We start from the raw sequence: 19,615 nt of genomic DNA, 5'->3' as shown, positions 1-19,615 counted from the left end.
TTATTTCTGCCCGTGGTGGGGAGGGGGTTTGCCCCAACCCATTACAGCTTGATAAATAATTTCAGAATGATGGCTGAGGTGCTTATTCTTTCCAGTTGCATTTTTGGTGTGACTTTCTCATTCCTCTATATCATTTGACACAAAGATTGTGGCAGTGGCTCATATTCAGAAGTCTGCAAATATTAAAACACACAGAATGATACCTGTAATTGCACTGTTTAGAGATTTGATTGTGCATGAAGGCTGATGTTTCCAGTTACAGTGTGCAGTTCACAGGACTTTATGCTGTCCACTCAGCTAAGTGAAGTAGAGGTGTAAAGCAGAAAAGGTGGTGTTTTGTTTTGTTTTGTTTTGTTTTGTTTTAAAAGGTCCTAGCAATGAAGAATGTAACCCAGAGTCAGTTTCCCTGGTATCATGGAAACTCATGATTCTTCTTCTTACAAATTGTTTTCAGAAGGGGGGAAAAAGTGAAAATGGACTTAAGGACAATATTTCAATCCCTCATTACTTTGCTTTATGGTACTTATTAACAATCTGAACCCTCTGAACTTCCAGGTTGTGCAGTACATAGTTTAACTTGTAAGCATATGGGATTATCAAAGTACATTAATTCAGTGAAATAAAGTGGGCCAGATGAAAACTGAACAGATACTTATGGGGAGACAATTTATTATGAACCAGAGCAGATGAGGTGCAGACAACTTGCAAGCTTGTGTATATGGAGGAGTTAACAGCATCAGTGAATAAAGGGAAGAGCAACTGATGTCATCTACCTGGGCTTGTGCAATATGTTTGACACTGTCCTCCATGACATTCTGGTCACCAAATTGGGAAAACGTGGACTTGAGGGGTGGACCACTTGCTGGATAAGATATTGGCTGGATGGTCACACTCAGCTGCAATCAACAGCTCAGTGTCTGAATGGAGAGCAGTGACAAGTGAGGTCCCTCAGGGGTCAATACTGCGACCAGTGATGTTTAACATCTTTGTCAGCAATATGGACATTGGGATTGAATGCACCCCCAGCAAGTTTGCATATGACACCAAGCTGTGTGGTGAGGCTGACATGCTGGAGGAAAGGGATGTCGTCCAGAGGGACTTGGACAAGCTTGAGAGGTGGACACAAACCAACCTGATGAAGTTGAACAAGGCCAAGTGCAAGGTCCCACACCCAGGTTGGGGCAATCCAAAGCACATGCATAGGCTGGGTGACGAGTACCTTGAGAGCAGTCTCAAGGAAAAGGACTTGGGGGTGTCAGCTGAATGTGAGCCAGCAATGTGCACAGCCCAGATGGCCAACCATATCCTGGGATGCATCAGAAGAAGTGTGACCAGCAGGAGAAAAGACTTGCTTCTCCCCCTCTCCTCTGCTCTTGTCACACCCCACCTGGAATAGTGCATCCAGTTCTGGTGCCCCCAGTATAAGAAGGACATCAAACTGTTGGAGCAGGTCCAGAGGAGGGCTGCAAAGATGATCCTAGGGCTGGAGCACCTCCCTATGGGGACAGGCTGCAAGAATTGGGGCTGTTCAGCCTGGAGAAGAGAAGGCTCTGAGGAGACTTTGTAGTGGCCTTCCAGTACTTGAAATGGGCCTACAGTAAAACCAAGAAGGACTTGCAGGGTTAGAACATGAGGGAATGGACTGAGGCTTGAGGAGGGCAGATTTAGACTAAATATTAGGAAGAAATTCTTGACAGTGAAGGTGGTGAGATGCTGGAACAGGTTGCCCAGGGAGGTTGTGGATGCTCCCTCCCTGGAGGTGTTCAAGGCCATGTTGAATCAGCCATTGAACAACCTGGTGTATTGGAGGGTGCCCCTGTCTATAGCTGGGGGTTTGGAACTGCTTAATCTTTAAGGTTCTTTCCAACCCAAACTGTTCTATGAATCTACAAATCTCTTAAAGTAGTATCCTCTGACAGAGCAAAGCAAACAGCTGTGGGTAGCAAGACTGATTGGAACTGATCTGCCAAAATGCATAGTGACTTCATTAATGTTTATAAATATGTGAAGGGCAAGTGTCAGGAGGATAGAGCCAGGCTCTTCTCAGGGATGTCCAATGACAGGACATGGGTCAGCAGGTGCAAGCTGGAGCATAGGAGGTTCCACGTAAACATAAGGAAAAACTTATTCGCTGTGGGGGTGACAGAACACTGGACCAGGCTGCCCAGATACATTGTAGTAATCTGCTCTGGCGACATTAAAAACCTGCCTGAATGCATTCCTGTGTGACCTGCTCTACGTAGCACTACTGTGTGTGTGGGGGGTGGACTGGATGATCTTTAGAGGTCCCTACCAACCCCTGACATTCTGTGATTCTGTGGGGAGGTGGGACTTGTCCTTGGTGAAGTCATGCTGGCTGTCTCAAATCACCTCCCTATCCTCTGTGAACGTAGTCATGGTATGAGGGGTAATGGCTATAAACCGAAAAGAGGGTAGATTTAGATTAAATACTAGGAATTCTTTATTGTGAGCATATTGAGACACAGGAAGAGACTACCCAGAGAAGCTGTGGATGCCCCCTCCAAGAAGTTTTCAAGACCATGGTGGATGGGACTTTGAGGCATCAAAGTCATCTAGTACAAAGTGTCCCTCCTCATGGTAGGAGGGTTGGAAAAAGATGTTAAGATCCCTTCCACCCCAACCCATTCTGTGATTCTAAAGATGCCATCTGGATTTGTTAAAATCTGTGTGTTCTATCTATATCTTAAAATATTTTCATGCAGTTCTAATGCTCAAACTATTAAAGAAAGGTAAACCAACTGGCTGACAGTGAGAATGGAATGGAATGGAATGGAATGGAATGGAATGGAATGGAATGGAATGGAATGGAATGGACCAGGTTGGAAGAGACCTTCAAGATCATCGCATCCAACCTATCATCCAACACCACCCAACCAACTAAACCATGCAACCAAGCACCCCATCAAGTCTCCTCCTGAACACCTCCAGCCATGGCGACTCCACCACCTCCCCGGGCAGCCCATTCCAATGGGCAGTCACTCTCTCTGTGTTGAACTTTCCCCTGACCTCCAGCCTGAACCTCCCCTGGCACAGCCTGAGACTGTGTCCTCTTGTTCTGGTGCTGGCTGCCTGGGAGAAGAGACCAACCTCTGCCTGTCTACAACCCCCCTTCAGGTAGTTGTAGAGAGCAATAAGGTCACCCCTGAGTCTCCTCTTCTCCAGGCTAAGCAGCCCCAGCTCCCTCAGCCTCTCCTCATAGGGCTGTGTTCCAAGCCCCTCACCAACTTTGTTGCCCTTCTCTGGACTCGTTCCAGCAAGTCAACATCCTTCCTAAACTGAGGGGCCCAGAACTGGACACAGTACTCGAGGTGTGGCCTAACCAGTGCAGTGTACAGGGGCAGAATGACCTCCCTGCTCCTGCTGGCCACACTGTTCCTGATGCAGGCCAGGATGCCATTGGCCCTCTTGGCTGCCTGGGCACACTGCAGGCTCATGTTCAGCCTACCATCAACCAGCACCCCCAGGTCCCTCTCTGCCTGGCTGCTCTCCAGCCACTCTGACCCCAGCCTGTAGCACTGCATGGGGTTGTTGTGGCCAATGTGCAGAACCTGGCACTTGGATGTGTTCAATCTCATGCCGTTGGACTCTGCCCATCTGTCCAGCCTGTCGAGGTCCCTCTGCAGAGCCTCTCAACCCTCCAGCAGATCAACTCCTGCCCCCAGCTTGGTGTCATCAGCAAATTTACTGATGATAGACTCAATGCCCTCATGCAGATCATCAATAAAGATGTTAAAGAGGATGGGGCCCAGCACTGATCCCTGGGGGACTCCACTAGTGACTGGCCGCCAGCTGGATGTGGCACCATTCACCACCACTCTCTGGGTTCGACCATCCAGCCAGTTCCTAAGCCAGCTCAGAGTGCTGCTGTCCAAGCCATGGGCTGACAGCTTGGCCAGGAGTTTGCTATGGGGGACGGTGTCAAAGGCCTTGCTGAAGTCCAGGTAGACTACATCCACAGGCCTCCCCACATCCACCAGGCAGTCACCTGATCATAGAAGGAGATCAGGTTGGTCAGGCAGGACCTGCCCTTCCTAAATCCGTGCTGGCTGAGCCTGATCCCTTGCCCGTCCTGCAAGTGCTGTGTGATTGCACTCAGGATGACCTGTTCCATGATCTTGCCTGGCACTGAGGTCAGGCTGACAGGTCTGTAATTCCCTGGCTCATCCAACCGGCCCTTCTTGTGGATGGTGAATGAGAAGGAGAGATATAGTCTCTGAGAATTCAATTCTGAAACAGATCTTGAACCAGATAATCTTTTTCTAGGACAGGAGACAAGGAAATACAGAAGAACAAACACTTCTGTGAAGTATCGTGAAGTATGTTGTGTTGCATGTAGGCTGTAGACTGATAACTGCAAAGTCCCAAAGTTCACCAGTCCACCTTGAGTTTCGGTATATGTATATATTGATTCTAGAATCAATACTTGTCCTGTGTGAAACCAGTCTGACAGACTGGACTGCCTTATCCTGTATTGGTCAAAATAATTTGATGTGTAGAATGCTGGGGTTCAGCTTCCATGTGAGCCTTGGGGTGTTTTTCTAAAAACTACCAACAGAGTGGTTCACAAACAACAACAAAAAGTTGTGGGGAGGGTGTGAAGGGAAGAGGAAAATCTCCCTTGCACTGATTTTCACCTACCTGGGAACTAATCTGCTTGAGTATTGGGTGTCACCATCAGACACAGAAAGCCTCCTGTTGATGTAACCATGAATTACGAATGGAGTCTTGGATGCTATTTTTTGTTGAGTTTAAACTGAAGGCTGTTGAAGTACAGATATTCTTACATCTCTGCACAGTTATACAGGGAGAGCATTTTCTTGCAAGGTACAATTATTTTTGTTTTATATGAGTAAGTAGCATTTCATAACTTGTCCTGCTTTTCAAACATTTCATACAAGCCCACTGGTTAGCTTTACCTAAATACTTTTAATCTAGGTAAAAAAGGCATTTACTGGAAAACATGCACTACTCAATCTGTTGCATTTTGGAGACCATTGACTGGGCTGCTATTGGTGATGTGCACTAGACAGAAGTGATTCATGTTGGGTGACTCATGTGAGCTGAACAGCTACTTGTATGACACATCTTGGCAAAACAAGAGAGAATATCTGAGTACTGTAGGGGTTTTATATGAAAGGAAAGTGGTAAAAATGGGAGTGTCATCGATGAAGTTAGTAGCTTAATATGTTTTTGTTAAACCGAGACAAATAAGGGGTTGAGCTGGAAAAAGACTCTTTTCAGACAGGAAATTCCCACCTGATGCCTCATAGGTTGTTGCTTTTAACATTCCTGTTTGGGTATGACACAGGAACAGTGGGAACAAGAGTTACATATTAGGAAAGGCCTAAGAAAAACTTTCAGTAGAGCTGATGGCAGCAACCCAAATCTTAGGGAATTTTTTGCTCAATATTTACAATTTTGGTATCTGCTATAAGATTGGATAGTGAAACTCTTTTCACCAAAAGTCAAGATGGTATTAATTTTTTCATTACTCATCTAGACCTGGAATTTGTGTGACTGATTTTGTCTCCAACATACACAAAATTTGGGATATGACTTATCAGAAACTTAAGCACCATACTTTAAAAAAAGGGTTCCTTTGTGGTGTATGTGGAGTTGGAAGCCAGCTGAAGTGGGTATGGGTTTCTTTCCTCTGCCATGTTGGAAAATTGCATGATAGAGGAGCTGCTTTGTAGAAGAGGCCCAGAGGAGTGACCTGAGTGACCAGGGGAGTGACTGTGCTTAACACGGCAGAGAATGTTCACGACAGTTCAGTGTATACTCTTTCCCGCTACCTGCTGCTTTGTAAGGAAGAATTTCCACCCTGAGCGACCAAGCACCTTTTCTAGGGCGTTGGAAGCCATAGTGTTTACTAGTTGAAACATAATATTTTAAGATCTGTAGCTGATGGCCTGAGGTGCACTGAGGAAAACATTAAAGGTTGCAGCTAAGTTTAGTAGCTTTTGAGCCCAGTGATCTCTCTGGAGCTGAGCAGAGGCCTGGACTTTGGACTCTCAGTCTTGTTATTTATCCTTCTCTGGTGGCTCTGTCTTGTTTTTATGCTGTCACTTGCTATGTAAAAATCCTCAAAGCTCTCGGCTTGGCAAATTGTGCAGGATGATCAAGACCACACTTGCCTTTCTACATTAAACTGAGACAACTGAATTGCTTTTTATGTCATGTCCTGCTTAAGAGGGCCACAGAAGATAAGAATATGAATTTCCTTTTGAGTTTGGGTTTCTAGCATTGCAGCTTAACAGAAATTCAAAGCTGCTTTTGCCTCACAGGAGTTTTGTTCAGTGCTTCATGGGAAACATGCCCAGTGCAGAGAATCCCTGGAGTCTGACGGCTAGACTTCTGCTAGTGCATCTCTAGCAGCTAAACACACAGAGACTGTGTTTTTGAGGGTAATGATGAATTTATGAGTGACTAATTTGGTTAATTTGCTTTTGCCTTTCTTTTCTAAGGGATTTTAAAAAACCTTCTTGTAAAATAGATTTACAATGAGGAGCTGATTTGCAGTGAGATACCATTCAGGACAGAGGGTAGTGTTTTTCTATACTTCCACAAGACAAGCAAAGGCAATCCATGCATCTGTGGTTGGGAAGAGAAATGTGAAATTTAGCTCTTAGGAATGTATCTGTGCTGTACAAGTTGATAAAGAGAGCCTTCAGACTTCAATTTAACATTTAGTAACGGTAACATTTTTTGTCACTAGCGAGGAGCTGGATATAAAATTGCATTTTAATGTTCACCAACAGTAAGCAGGCAGTTTAACAAATGAGGTGAATATCATAGTATCAGTCAGGGTTGGAAGGGACCACAAGGATCATCTAGTTCCAACCCCCCTGCCATGGGCAGGGACACCCCACACTAGATCAGGCTGCCCAGAGCCTCATCCAGCCTGGGCTTAAACACCTCCAGGGACAGGGCCCCAACCACCTCCCTGGACAACCCATTCCAGGGCTTCACCACTCTCATGGGGAAGAACTTCCTCCTCACATCTAGCCTGAATCTCCCCACCTCCAGCTTCATTCCATTCCCCCTAGTCCTATCACTACCTGAGATCCTGAGCAGTCCCTCCCCAGCCTTCCTGTAGCCCCCTTCAGATACTGGAAGGCCACAATTAGGTCACCTCGGAGCCTTCTCTTCTCCAGACTGAACAGCCCCAACTCCTTCAGTCTGTCCTCATAGCAGAGGTGCTTCAGCCCTCTGATCATCCTCGTGGCCCTTCTCTGGACATGCTCCAGCATGTTCATATCCCTCTTTGTAGTAGGGACTCCAGAACTGGAGGCAGTACTCCCGGTGGGGTCTCACCAGAGCTGAGTAGAGGGGGAGGATCACCTCCCTCGACCTACTGGCCACATTTCTCTTGATGCAGCCCAGGATCTGATTGGCTTTGTGGGCTGCAAGTGCACACTGAGAGCTCATGTTGAGCTTTTTGTCCACCAGCACCCCCAAGTCTCTCTCCTCAGGGCTACTTTCCAGCCAGTCACTGCCCAGCCTGTATTTGTGCCTGGGATTGCCTCGACCCAGATGCAGGAACCACTCAAGGCCTAAGTTTAAAAATTTTGTTTGCCTTACATATTAAACGGATGCAGAATTTCCTGTGCTGCTAACAGAATGAAAAGGTATGAACTGGCAATTCAGCATCTGCACATCATAACCTTAAAAATAGAAATTAAATGCTTAAATAGTGTCCATCTGTTCATCTTGTATATGCATTGAGTGTGAAATACTATACACCTAAATCCTGTTCCAGTAATGAAGCTATGTTGACTATCCCCTAAATATCTGCCTAAAAAGTGGCATAATTTTATAGTAAAATTTAATCTGTACAATTACTGGATTCAGAAGTTAAACACATTGCAAAGCACCATGGGTGGGGATGTCACACTGACAGTTGAACTTGAATGTGACTGCCATGTGTAAGTGTAATGCTATGGTTGTTTGTTTCAGTTTTTGGACAGATAATTCCTTATTGTAGGAATTGCAAAAATCTGCTGATTAGTACTCCCAAAATACAAGTTTAAGCTAGTGTCTGGATAACAATGCTGGCATTTAACTAGAAATCACTACTTCTTAAAAGTGGATGTTCACAAAACAGTGTAGAGCTTAGGTGTTCCAAAAGTATTCTGAAGACTAGTTTTGTGGGTAAGAATGGTCTTATGCTGTGGGGTCTTCTAACATGTTAAATTTTTTAGGTGGCAGAGATAAACGTGGAGGTCCCATTCTAACGTTTCCAGCTCGAAGTAATCATGATAGAATACGACAAGAAGACCTTAGAAGACTAATTTCATACCTAGCATGTATTCCTAGGTAAGTGATAGTCACTTGATGAGTTCTAAAGCTATAAAACAAATTAAATGGAGTATGATGCAGTACAGCCACAAGCTAGAGGAGTGAACAGGTGAAGAAAATGAGCAAATTCACACTAAATTATTTCAGTTCCTGTTTTCAAACCATTGTTTTGGAAGAGACCTAAATAATTTCTCTGCTGTGTAGAAGGAAGAATGGCTGGTGTGCTTTAGCTGTAAGTAGTTTGCATCTTGGAAATGGTGCTGCAATGCCACATTCCTGTTACTGTGTTGAAGAACGCAAATACAGCTCAAAGGCTTTCAGTATATCAATAATTAGAAACATGCTGGTCATCATTCAAAATATTCCTTGTGTGGAGTGAGGTCGTCACAACACTTCTGCTCTTTGTATTAGGTAAGTTACGGTGTCCTGATATAGCACGGGAATAACCAGGAGACAGACAAGTAAAATTGCTTGTGCAGGTCTCAGATAAGCCTGTGGAGGGATCAGTGAAGGTACTGGCATCATTGTATGATGAACAGTTTAAGCTATGAATTACAATGTGCCATTCAAAGAAATCAGCAGAAGTCAAATCCAGTGCTAGTGTGTGCGCTGTTATACACACATGAACTTACAGCTTCATGGATACACACCCACACATGCCTGTGACTTCAGGGAGCAGTTGTCATTACAGTTGAAAAATATCCCTTTAACAACATCCTTGACTGCAATATCTTACACATTTCTGCAATATGTTAATTTATAGGCTGCCTTCTTTGGACCTGATGTAATAAGATGTCAGTTTCAGACTAACAAAAGTGGTTTTGTAAACACAACTTCATGACATGTATATAGCCTCTGTTAATAGAAATTGTTGGTAGTTCAGGTATTCTTTATTTCACTTTGAAGCATATGATTATACAGGAGGGGTTTTTAAGTTAATTGGAGGATTTTGTTAAGGTAGCAGAATGAAGATGAGAAGAAAATTTGAGATTTTTACTTCTGAGATAATTTGAATGTTTGGATGTATTCTAGCATTCTAGAACATTAAGTTGCTAGAGAAGCTAATAAATAAGCATCAAAATAATTTTAATATAAGTTTTCTGGAGCTATTCTGGCAAAATGCAGTGCTTTGGTACTAGGTGTATATTGGTTTATCATCAATTGATTTAAAATGAAAAGAGAGTTAATGCAGGTTTTGTATTTCCAATCATGGCACAGCTTTAAGAAAAAAGGGAGCTTTATTAAGAGGAAGACTCATTTTCGTGCAAGGCATATTTTAGGAGCTTATCATGCAGCTCTTGCTAATTAAAAAGTCCCAGTTAGTGCAATTAGCCTTAAACATTTGGCCTATCTATTATTGCAATACTGTTACTCTACATAGCTGAAGATTCACATGTATCAGTTGTTTGGCAAGAGAGCTAAGCATTTAGGATGATTTGATCTCACAATTTAACTAATTTAATAATTTATCTGATTTAAAAATATTGTTAAACTTAAGTCATCAGCACTGACTGGATTACATGTAAGTGTAGGTCTTGTTTGCCTAATAGATGACCTTGGCTGACGAAGGCCTTCTAGAACAACTTTTGTTGTCCATGGCTAGAAGGGATTCATCTCTTGTGAGATGATGAGGATATATCTACATTGTGCTACATGATGAGGGGCTTTGTATACTCCAGAAGATGTATAACTCATAGGAATTAGTGGTGAGCACTCTTCATGCAGTGTTTGTGTGGTAGAGTAGGGATAGGCTGACTGACGCTCATGTAATAGCATGCAGCTTTTCAGTAATGGATGTATATTTTATTTTCCCCTTTAGTCCTGGGAGGCTGTAAGAAAACATTTTTTGCCATGATCAGAAAATTGTATGTAGCCTGCATATAAATTTTAATGTATTTTCATGGAATCATAGAATCATCAAGGTTGGAAAAGACCTTTAAGATCATAGAGTCCAACCATAGCCCATCTACCACAACCACTAAACTGTATCTTGAAGTGCTGCCTCTACATGCTTCTTGAACATCTCCAGGGATAGCGACTCCACCACTTCCCTGGGCAGCCTCTTCCAATACCTCACTACTCTTTCAGTAAAGAAATTTTTCTTAATATCTGATCTAAACTTCGCTGGCACAACTTAAACCCATTTTCTCTTGTCCTATCACTAGTTACTTGGGAGGAGAGACCAGCACCAGCCTCACTGCAACCTCCTTTCAGGTAGCTGTAGAGAGCATTAAGATCTCCCCTTAGCCTTCTCCAGACAGAACAACCCCCGTTCCCTCAGCCAATGCTCGTAAGGCATGCCCTCCCAACCCTTCACCAGCCTTGTTGCTCTTCTCTGGACACCCTCCAGGACCTCAATGTCTTTCTTATACTGTGGCATGCAAAACCGAACACAGTACTCAAGCTGTGGCCTCACCAGGGCTGAGTACAGGGGCATGATCACTTCCCTACTCCTGCTGGACAGGCTGCAACCATTGCCATTGTGGCATTCCTGTGGACAGGTAGGACAGCCAGCGTTTATCTCAATAAACTTCTTAAAATGTTAGTTTGTTGCAGGTTTTTTTTAAACTTTTAATAAACCCCTCCTCTTCTAAGGAACCTGTATTACCACTTCTTGCAGAAGCTTTTCTGCTCTCCTACATCAATCATATCTCATCTTTCTACAAAGTGGGCAATGAGACTGAACAAAGTATGCCAGTGGAGCTTTCCCACTTCATGGACACTCTGAAAACATCGCCAAGTGAACTTCAGAATTACGTTTACATTAGTCACTAGACTGGAAGTGACTTGTACTCAAACAATGGACATTTGGTCCCTTCTAATAGTCCATGGACTATGACACATTAGTTTTGTTGTTAACAAGATCATGTAGCAAATCCTGCAGACCAGAATAAAAATTTCTGGTGGTGTTGGTGATTGCCACTTCCAACCAGTAGCAAGCACCAGGTGTACAAAAGGTTATGATGAAAAGAAATTAAATCTGCCAACATTGGAAGAGTTGCCAAGGAATTTGGATGTAAGGTCTGTCAATTTTTGCACAGCAAAACCAAGTTCAAATTTCATAGAAGCATAGTGATACAATTCCATTCATGGCCGTAAAATGATTTCTTATCCCATTAACTATCCACAAATCTATCCTGTTGCAGGAGAAATTGTCAATAAAGGTGCTTTTTTTTCCCTCTAATGACACTCTCAGGTACTTGCAGAAGTGATAGGTGAGAACAGTATGCCATTATCTGTATTTCAGAACACCCCCATAGTCCTTAGAAAGGCTTGAATATTGTCATCAGGATATCGTGCATATTCTGAAGAATCAATTATTAATTAATTATGTATTGCTGCTTCTGTAAATGCTGTGCTTAATGTGTAAGGTGAAGGTGAATCATCATGAATATAAACAATGAAAATGAAACAGGTGTAAAACTATCACCCACAGGAATTTTGTCGAGGAGGTAAAGGGAGGATTCCTGAGAGGTTCATGAAGTATTCTGTATGTGTCACCTAGTCAATGGTGAGACCCCCGGGGTGCTACATTTTCCTGAGGAGCCCATGTTCATTCGGCAGCGTGGGGCAGCAGAGTGCTGTGTTTGAAGCTGCAATGATTGCCTGGTAATGTTTTTCTTTTTTCTCCTGCAGTGAGGAAGTGTGTAAACGAGGATTCACTGTCATTGTGGATATGCGTGGGTCAAAATGGGACTCCATAAAGCCTCTGCTGAAGATTTTGCAGGAATCCTTTCCGTGTTGTATTCATGTTGCACTGATAATCAAGCCAGACAATTTCTGGCAGAAACAGAGGACTAACTTTGGCAGCTCTAAGTTTGAATTCGAGGTATTTTGCTGTATGGTATACAAATTTACATTTATTTCATGGTTTTTAAGTGTGCTCACTGCTGATCAGCATCTTCAAAACTCTCAGATTACTTATGTTCTGTGAGAAGAGGGTTACAGTAGACCAGTGATGCTAGAGGGAGTGTGGTTTTCTTCACATACGTAGGCTAGGTAGTTGTACTTGTTGGTGTTTATATCCTTTTTCTGAGTCTGGAAATGATGGAGTTAGAGTTTTACACTTTAATAGTAATGTTATTTGTTGTCTCGGTCTGCATTGTGGTAATTGTGATATCACTAGCATCCAGGGGACAGCAGCCGGCTGAACCTTGCTGTTATCCTGCTGCTTTACACTACACAAAGTCAAAGCTGAATCAAAAGAGTGGTTGCTGTTTTCTCCTTAAGTGTAGTGAAGTAAGAAAGAAATAAAATACTGCTCTTACTTGGGAAAATACCCGCCGAACCGAAGGCTGATGTTTGAGAAGTGTATGAGTAGAGCCACGTGGATTTCATGAACAAAATGATCAATTCTTACCAAAAAAGTTCAAAGAACATTTCAAGTTCATTTGAGTAACAGCATTTTTTTTCCATTTTATTTTTTTAGACAAATATGGTGTCTCTGGAAGGCCTTACCAAAGTAGTTGATCCTTCTCAGCTAACTCCAGAATTTGATGGCTGTTTGGAGTACAACCATGAGGAGTGGATAGAAATAAGAGTTGCCTTTGAGGACTACATTAGCAATGCAACCCATATGCTGTCCAGACTGGAGGAATTGCAAGATATGTTGTCAAAAAAGGAAATGCCTCAGGACCTGGAAGGTGCTCGCAATATGATAGAGGAGCATTCACAGTTAAAAAAGAAAGTCATTAAGGCCCCTATCGAGGACCTCGATGTGGAGGGACAAAAGCTGCTCCAGCGGATACAGAGCAGTGATAGTTTTCCCAAGAAGAACTCTGGGTCAGGGAATGCAGACTTACAGAACCTATTACCCAAAGTATCCACCATGCTGGACAGGCTGCATTCAACACGGCAGCATCTGCATCAGATGTGGCATGTGCGGAAATTGAAATTGGACCAATGTTTTCAGCTCAGGCTGTTTGAGCAGGATGCTGAAAAGGTAATTGGAAGAGGAGGTTGTAAATGGGCACTGCTAATGTACTTGAGAGTACTGAGCATAACTACAGATAGTATTTCTTTGTCTTTGGAGTTAATCACTAGTCTTTTCATGAGAGATAAAGTACTTCTTGACTGAGAGTGTCTCAGTCTTCTGCTGTAAAGGAAATGGGGTGGTAATTCTAAGCTGTAAAGAACCCAGGTAGCTCTCACTGAAGAAAATTTTAAGTGGTAGTGACTTGAAAGCTTTTGCTGTGAACAAATAAATTGTTCCAGTCAGATGGTTTTGTGTGCATCATGTGAAGATGAATGTTATGTACTTTATAAATACAGATGACTGAAGGACTACAATGGTCCCCTTTTGAATGACCCCTGTGATCCAAGTGACAGGTAATTGACAAAGTCAGAAGAATCTGACATGAGGAACTGCTTCGTTTGATGCAGAAGTTAAGGTTCCAGGCTAAAAAATGAGGTATCTCTTTTGACAGTGCACATGTCAGTAACAGGGGACTGAGTGATCTCAGAATGTTTCAAACTAACCAGTCCCTTCAAATGAGAACGACCTTGATTATCATGGAATGTGAAGAGAAAGTATGGCTGACAGCGCGCTCCTAGATGAGCTCAAATAAGATCTATTTTAATCTGGAATGGTTTTGTGATCACATATTATGTTATCATGTAAAAAAAAGCTTTAGGGAAGGGTGGGGAATTTTTCTCCAGGATAAATAACTGGACTGTGCAGTCAAGTGGTAAGTACGGTCTTAAAATGTTTTGTGTAAGAGTGCCTGAACTGGATGAGACCAGAGCCAGTGTCCTACTCTCCAGCAGTGGTCATAAGCAAATGCACAAGAGTAAAAGCAGAGCAAATACATAATAGGTCTTTTTCCTCCTTCTTCCTCTGTTTTCTTTCCCCCAACATTCCCTTGCCCTTATCATTTTAGTTTGAACACTTTCTTTATGCTTAATGATTTCTCCTGTGTTTTATTCAAAGTAGCATGGATATAGCAGAAAACTGTAGGGGCAGGTAAAGCGCTGCAAACAATTTGAAGTGGATTTAGAGTTCTAAAATTATTTAGAAAATAAGCTGTTCATGCAGTATTGTTCTTTCAGGCCCAAAATGCTTTTTATCAACCTTTCAACTAGTCAATTACAGCATTAACTACTTTATTACAGCATGAACAAAATAATGAATGTGAGAATTGATAGTTCTCACATGATAGTGAAAATTATATTATTTATTTACTCAACTAAAAGTTGGGTGTGTAACTTCAAGAAATTCCTTGTGAAATAATTGAGCCTGAGGGGCAGAGCTCTGAAATCCACTGTAGTTGTATAAACATCTGTGTTTTCTAAGTTTCCAGTTCCAAGAATAAATCTATATTCAGTTAACACATCTTTCCTTCAGTCTAGATAGAAGTGCTATGACTTCATTTTCCCCTCAACTGGTAGAAAAAGATAAGAAAGAATGTTTGTGTAGTAGGCAAATTCACTTTTGGTTTAAGGTATTTGCATTAATCTGCTTGCAGCCCTTATTTCACTGGTTGTGTCAAATTAGATTTCATAGCTCAGGGCTTCTTTATCAGTTTGTCTGTGTGGTTTATTTAGGTGTAGGAAAAGACCGTGTCTTTGTTCGAAAAATGAAAGGTATTGCATGGGGAGAAATAAATATGTTCTTCTTGGAGGACTGATGTGACTCTGCACAAGAAATCTGGGCTGGTTCAGGATAAGAGGAGGCAAAACCAGGGGTGAAGTGAATCTGATTGGAATTGCCTTGTAGGTACCTGAAGACAGCAAAGTCAGACTACCTAAAGACAAGTGGTCATGAGCAGAACCATTGTCTATTTTGAATAATTTTCTGCACATCCTCACTGTAGTCTGGAGAAGAACCTGAACATTTTAGGAGCACGTGATCAGCTGGCTCAGTTGTCTGAGCTCTTAAAATGTTGTTGTTGTTTACATTCCTTATATTGTGGTCTACTTCTGATTTGATTTGTTGTGTACCTGAGTGGGACAGTGGATTTGACCATACTGCTGTGTTACCGTGTTTTTAAAGATAGTTAAGTTACTTTACTGCTCGTTGCTGTCATTTTTGTTCTGAACCAAGTTTTTCATCTCATCCAGGGAGTAGGTGGGTATACAGCGAAGACTTCAAGACCATTGTGGGGAGGGTGGGGAGTATTAAACTTGGCTTTTTGCTGTGTTGCTTGATCTTTGAAAACATCATCTGTTAACATACTTGTACATCTTCATTGATAGTTAGTGTCAGATGAGGTCCATCCTAAAATTTGTTGGACTATTAAAATAAACAACACAACAAAACACAAAACATTTAAAAATTATTCTTAAAGTTGTCTGGAAGAAGGTAATATGTAACTCTGCATGCAAGCACAGTTGTGTTTTATTGGGGATTTTTAATTTGTTTTGCAATAGAAAGTAAAATTCTGAAATAAAAATATTAAGCTTGCTGATGAAGTACTTGATCAGCAAGAGAGACTTTATATTTAAGTTCTATGAGTTGCCATTTTCATTCTAAATTACTAAGCTGCTTGCATCATCAAATGCTGATGCTGGAGTATGTATAAGCTTGGTAACTCAGGGCTGTACCCTAAGCCTCTTTACTATTCTTTGTAGTTATGAAGTTTATGACTTCATGATATTGTTGTGGCTTGTTGAGATAAAATCTTACGGTAAGGATTTAACAGTCTCATCTGTCTGGTCTGAAAGAGTCAGATTTCAGCAATGATTCGGTTAAAATGTGTCATAACCTAACAATCGGAAGAGCATCAGTGTTAATTTTCATTGTTTTGTGTTCATAGATTTCTTACATTAGTTGTGTATGAGTTCTCTCATAGAAAATTAGTGATTTTTTCCCCAACCCCCCTCTCCTTCTTTCCTTAATGTTTTCTTTGTAGATGTTTGACTGGATCACACACAACAAAGGTCTGTTTCTGAACAGCTACACAGAGATCGGAACTAGCCATCCCCATGCGATGGAGCTTCAGACACAGCACAATCATTTTGCTATGAACTGTATGGTAAGAAAAGGCCTCACTTCACAGCACTTTCAGATTGTCTGTTTTCTCTGTTTAAGCTAGAATTTTTAAGTCATACAAGCAGTACAAATTTGTATTTGAACAGTGAAATTATAAAATACTAAGGAGGAAAATGAAGGGGAGCCAAATACAAGGGTACTGTCATCAAGCAACAAATTTGTTTTGACCAATGACAGTACTCAATGTGACCTTAGAACTTCTCAAGTATAAGGGTCCGAACTTCTATAAGGTGGGATGTGTGTTTGAGCACTGCTTTGAATCTTGTAGGAAATTTCAGAGACTTGTGTAGTATGAACAGAGTGTAACTCAGAGTTCTGAGAAGTGATCAACAGCTCAGCAAGGTGTAGTTTTCTGTGTTTTTGAAAACAGACAGTAGAATGGAGCTAAAACAATGACATTATTTTTTTTTTTACATTTTTTTTCTTTCCTTATTTTGCCAAATACCATATGTGGATGAACTATCAGCAGGCTGCAGTTAAAAATTAACTTTTTCACTAGGAGGTGTTTAAGTAACTTTTAAGGGTATGGGCCTAAATCCATCCTTTGCAGTCCAGAGATGGAAATTGAATTAAAGTATGGTCAAAACAAGCAGTTCTTGCAAGAGAGTGTTTTTGTGGGACAGAACTACTTATTGTGGAAACAGAGAGTGGCAAAGTAAACTTACTTAGGTTATGTGTCTTGCTGTAATAATAGAAAGACTAGTAGGGCAGCTTTAATGTATGGTATAGCTAGAGTCAGAGGTCAGGAGGAAGTTTTACACAGAGAGAGTGATTGCCCATTGGAATGGGCTGCCCAAGGAGGTGGTGGAGTCGCCGTCACTGGAGGTGTTCAGAAGGAGACTTGACAGGGTGCTTGGTTGCATGGTTTAGTTGGTTGAGTGGTGTTGGATGATAGGTTGGACACGATGATCTTGAAGGTCTCTTCCAACCTGGTCTGGTCTGGTCTGGTCTGGTCTATTCTATTCTATTCTATTCTATTCTATTCTATTCTATTCTATTCTATTATCTCAGAAGTTTAAAAAGATAAAAATCAATAAGAACTGTTTGAGAAGAATAAAGCAAATGCTGGAGAACATTGCAATTAAGTTCTATAATATCTTACATGGATTTAACATTGGTTTGGGAGGTATGGGTTCACTCCATGAACATAGGGAATTGCTTCTTTAGGGAGCACCCCATTGTTGGCCATTGCTTTGCATACAGAGTAGAAAGAAGCAAGAGAGTAGGTGCCATTGTTATGAGAGAGCTTTTGGAACTTAGTAATGTTGAATGTCCTAGGCAATTCTTGGTCTTGTACTGTACTTCTGTTAGCCTGTCCTGATATTAGTCACTGTTGTCCTCTTTTCTTTGCTGGGATGCTATCAGCAGCAGGAAGCACTTAAGTAATGTAGCATCATCCCTTCTGCTCTGTTTTTGCTGTTAGTCTTCAGATGTTACCCTCTTTTGCCTGTAGTAGTCTTCTGCTCGTGGGCAGCAGTGATGCAGCTGTCAGCAATCTGAAGGAAATCAAGAGGCACTACAAGGCACTGGGAGTAGTGTTGAAGGATTTGGGTGCACAGGTTGTCTCTTCATCACTTCTTCCAGTTAAAGGGCTATCAAATTAGGTTGAGGGAGCAGTGTCATGGACAGGACTTTAGCTATCTAAGACATAGGACTTGTTTTGAGTAATCTGGTCTTCTAGGGGCTGATGGGAAGAACATCTTTGGCCACAGCCTTTCCAGTCTAATGAGGAGGCCTTTAAACTAGGGTTGTTGGGGAAAAGGATCCTCAATCCATCCTACATCAAGGCCCATGACACTATTTGACACCCTCCCTGGGTCTGGAGTTGGACCACAAGCTGGGAAGAGAGCACTCAAAGTGCAGTATAAGGAAACTGCAGTCTGTAAAGCAGATTCAATGGAGGCCCAACTTAAATATCTATACACTAATGCATGGAATATGGGGAACAAGCAAGAAGAGCTACAGATGTGCACATGCCTGCAGGGTTGTGATGTCACTGGCATCACTGAGATGTGGTGGGATGGCTCTTGTGACTGGAGCATAGGAATAGACAGTTACAAGCTCTTCAAGAAAGACAGGCAGGGAAGAAGGAGAGAGGTGTTGCCCTCTACATCAGTGGCCAACTGGAGTGCATGGAGCTCCACCTGAGGAATGATGAAGAACTGACAGAGACTTTACGGGGGAAGGTGAGGGAAGGAGATACTGTACTGGTGGTCTGCTACAGGCCACCTGAACAGACAGACCAAGTAGATGAGGTCCTTTATAAACAGATAGGAGCAGCTTCACGTTCACAATCCCTGGCTCTCATGGGAGATTTCAACCACCCTAATACCTGTTGGAAGAACAACACAATAGGGCACCAGCGATCTATGGGGTTCCTGGAGTGCTTCAATGATAACTTCCTCTTCCAAGTGGTAAAGAAATTCACAAGAAAAGGTGCTGTGCTGGACCCTCACCAACAGGTGAGTGATGTGAAGCTCAAGGGCAGCCACCAAGAAAGAGTACAGTTTAAGATCCTGAGGGCATCAAAGGAGGTGTGTCACAAGCTCACTGCTCTGGACTTCAAGAGAGCAGACTTCATGCACAAGGGATCTGCTTGGCAGGGTGTCATGGGATAAAGCCCTGAAGGGAAGAGTGACCCAGGAAAGCTGGTCAGTATTCAAGGACCATCTCCTCCAACCCCAGAAGTAGTGCATCCCAAGAAAGAATGTGGCAGGCAAGGATACCAGGAGGCTGGCATGGATGACCAAGGCATTCTTGGACTTAATTGAGCACAAAAAGAAAGTCTGTGGGAATGGAAGCCAGAATGGGCTGAGAGGATTACCAAGTAATTGTCCCATCAGCTTAGGAAAACTGAAGTACAGATAGAATTAAACATGAGAAGAGACAAAAGGGAGAACAAGAAGAATTTCTTCATGTATATCATTGACAAAAGGAAGGCTAGGGAAGATGTGGGGCCTCTCCAGAACTAAAATGGAGACCTGGTCATGAGGGATACAGAGAAGGCTGAGGTACTCAATGAATATATTGCCTCAGTCTTCACTGGCATGTGCTCTAGCCACACTGCTCAAGTTCCAGAAGGCAAAAGTAGGGACTGGGATAAGGAAGGTTCGAGACCATCTAAAGAACCTGAAGCCCCTGGGGACCAATGAGATCCATCTGTGGGTCCTGAGGGAACTGGCAGATTAAGTGGCCAAGCCGCTGTCCATCATATTAGGTTGATTAGGTGGGTTGGACACGATGGTCTTGAAGGTCTCTTTCAACCTGGTTTATTCTATGTATATTTGAAAGGTCGTGGAGAGG

At 42.4% G+C, this 19,615-nt stretch overlaps 1 protein-coding gene across 2 annotated transcripts in view; it reads left to right on the top strand.

Annotated features, from left to right (window-relative positions):
* TRIO (trio Rho guanine nucleotide exchange factor) overlaps window positions 1-19,615 on the top strand; it is a 258,492-nt gene that overhangs the window by 68,419 nt on the left and 170,458 nt on the right. For both annotated transcript variants that reach the window (XM_068161994.1, XM_068161996.1), the window contains exons 3-6: window positions 8,226-8,340; window positions 11,959-12,151; window positions 12,752-13,264; window positions 16,173-16,295. In XM_068161994.1, coding sequence (XP_068018095.1) covers window positions 8,226-8,340; window positions 11,959-12,151; window positions 12,752-13,264; window positions 16,173-16,295 — 944 coding nt within the window. The remainder of the gene's footprint in view (window positions 1-8,225; window positions 8,341-11,958; window positions 12,152-12,751; window positions 13,265-16,172; window positions 16,296-19,615) is intronic.

This window comes from Melanerpes formicivorus, unplaced genomic scaffold (assembly GCF_026170545.1).
Source record: "Melanerpes formicivorus ecotype bairdi unplaced genomic scaffold, bMelFor1.0.p_v2 SCAF_61, whole genome shotgun sequence".
Lineage (NCBI taxonomy): Eukaryota > Metazoa > Chordata > Aves > Piciformes > Picidae > Melanerpes > Melanerpes formicivorus.
Note: the sequence above shows the minus strand (reverse complement) of the source record. Positions and strands in the feature narration are given on the sequence as shown.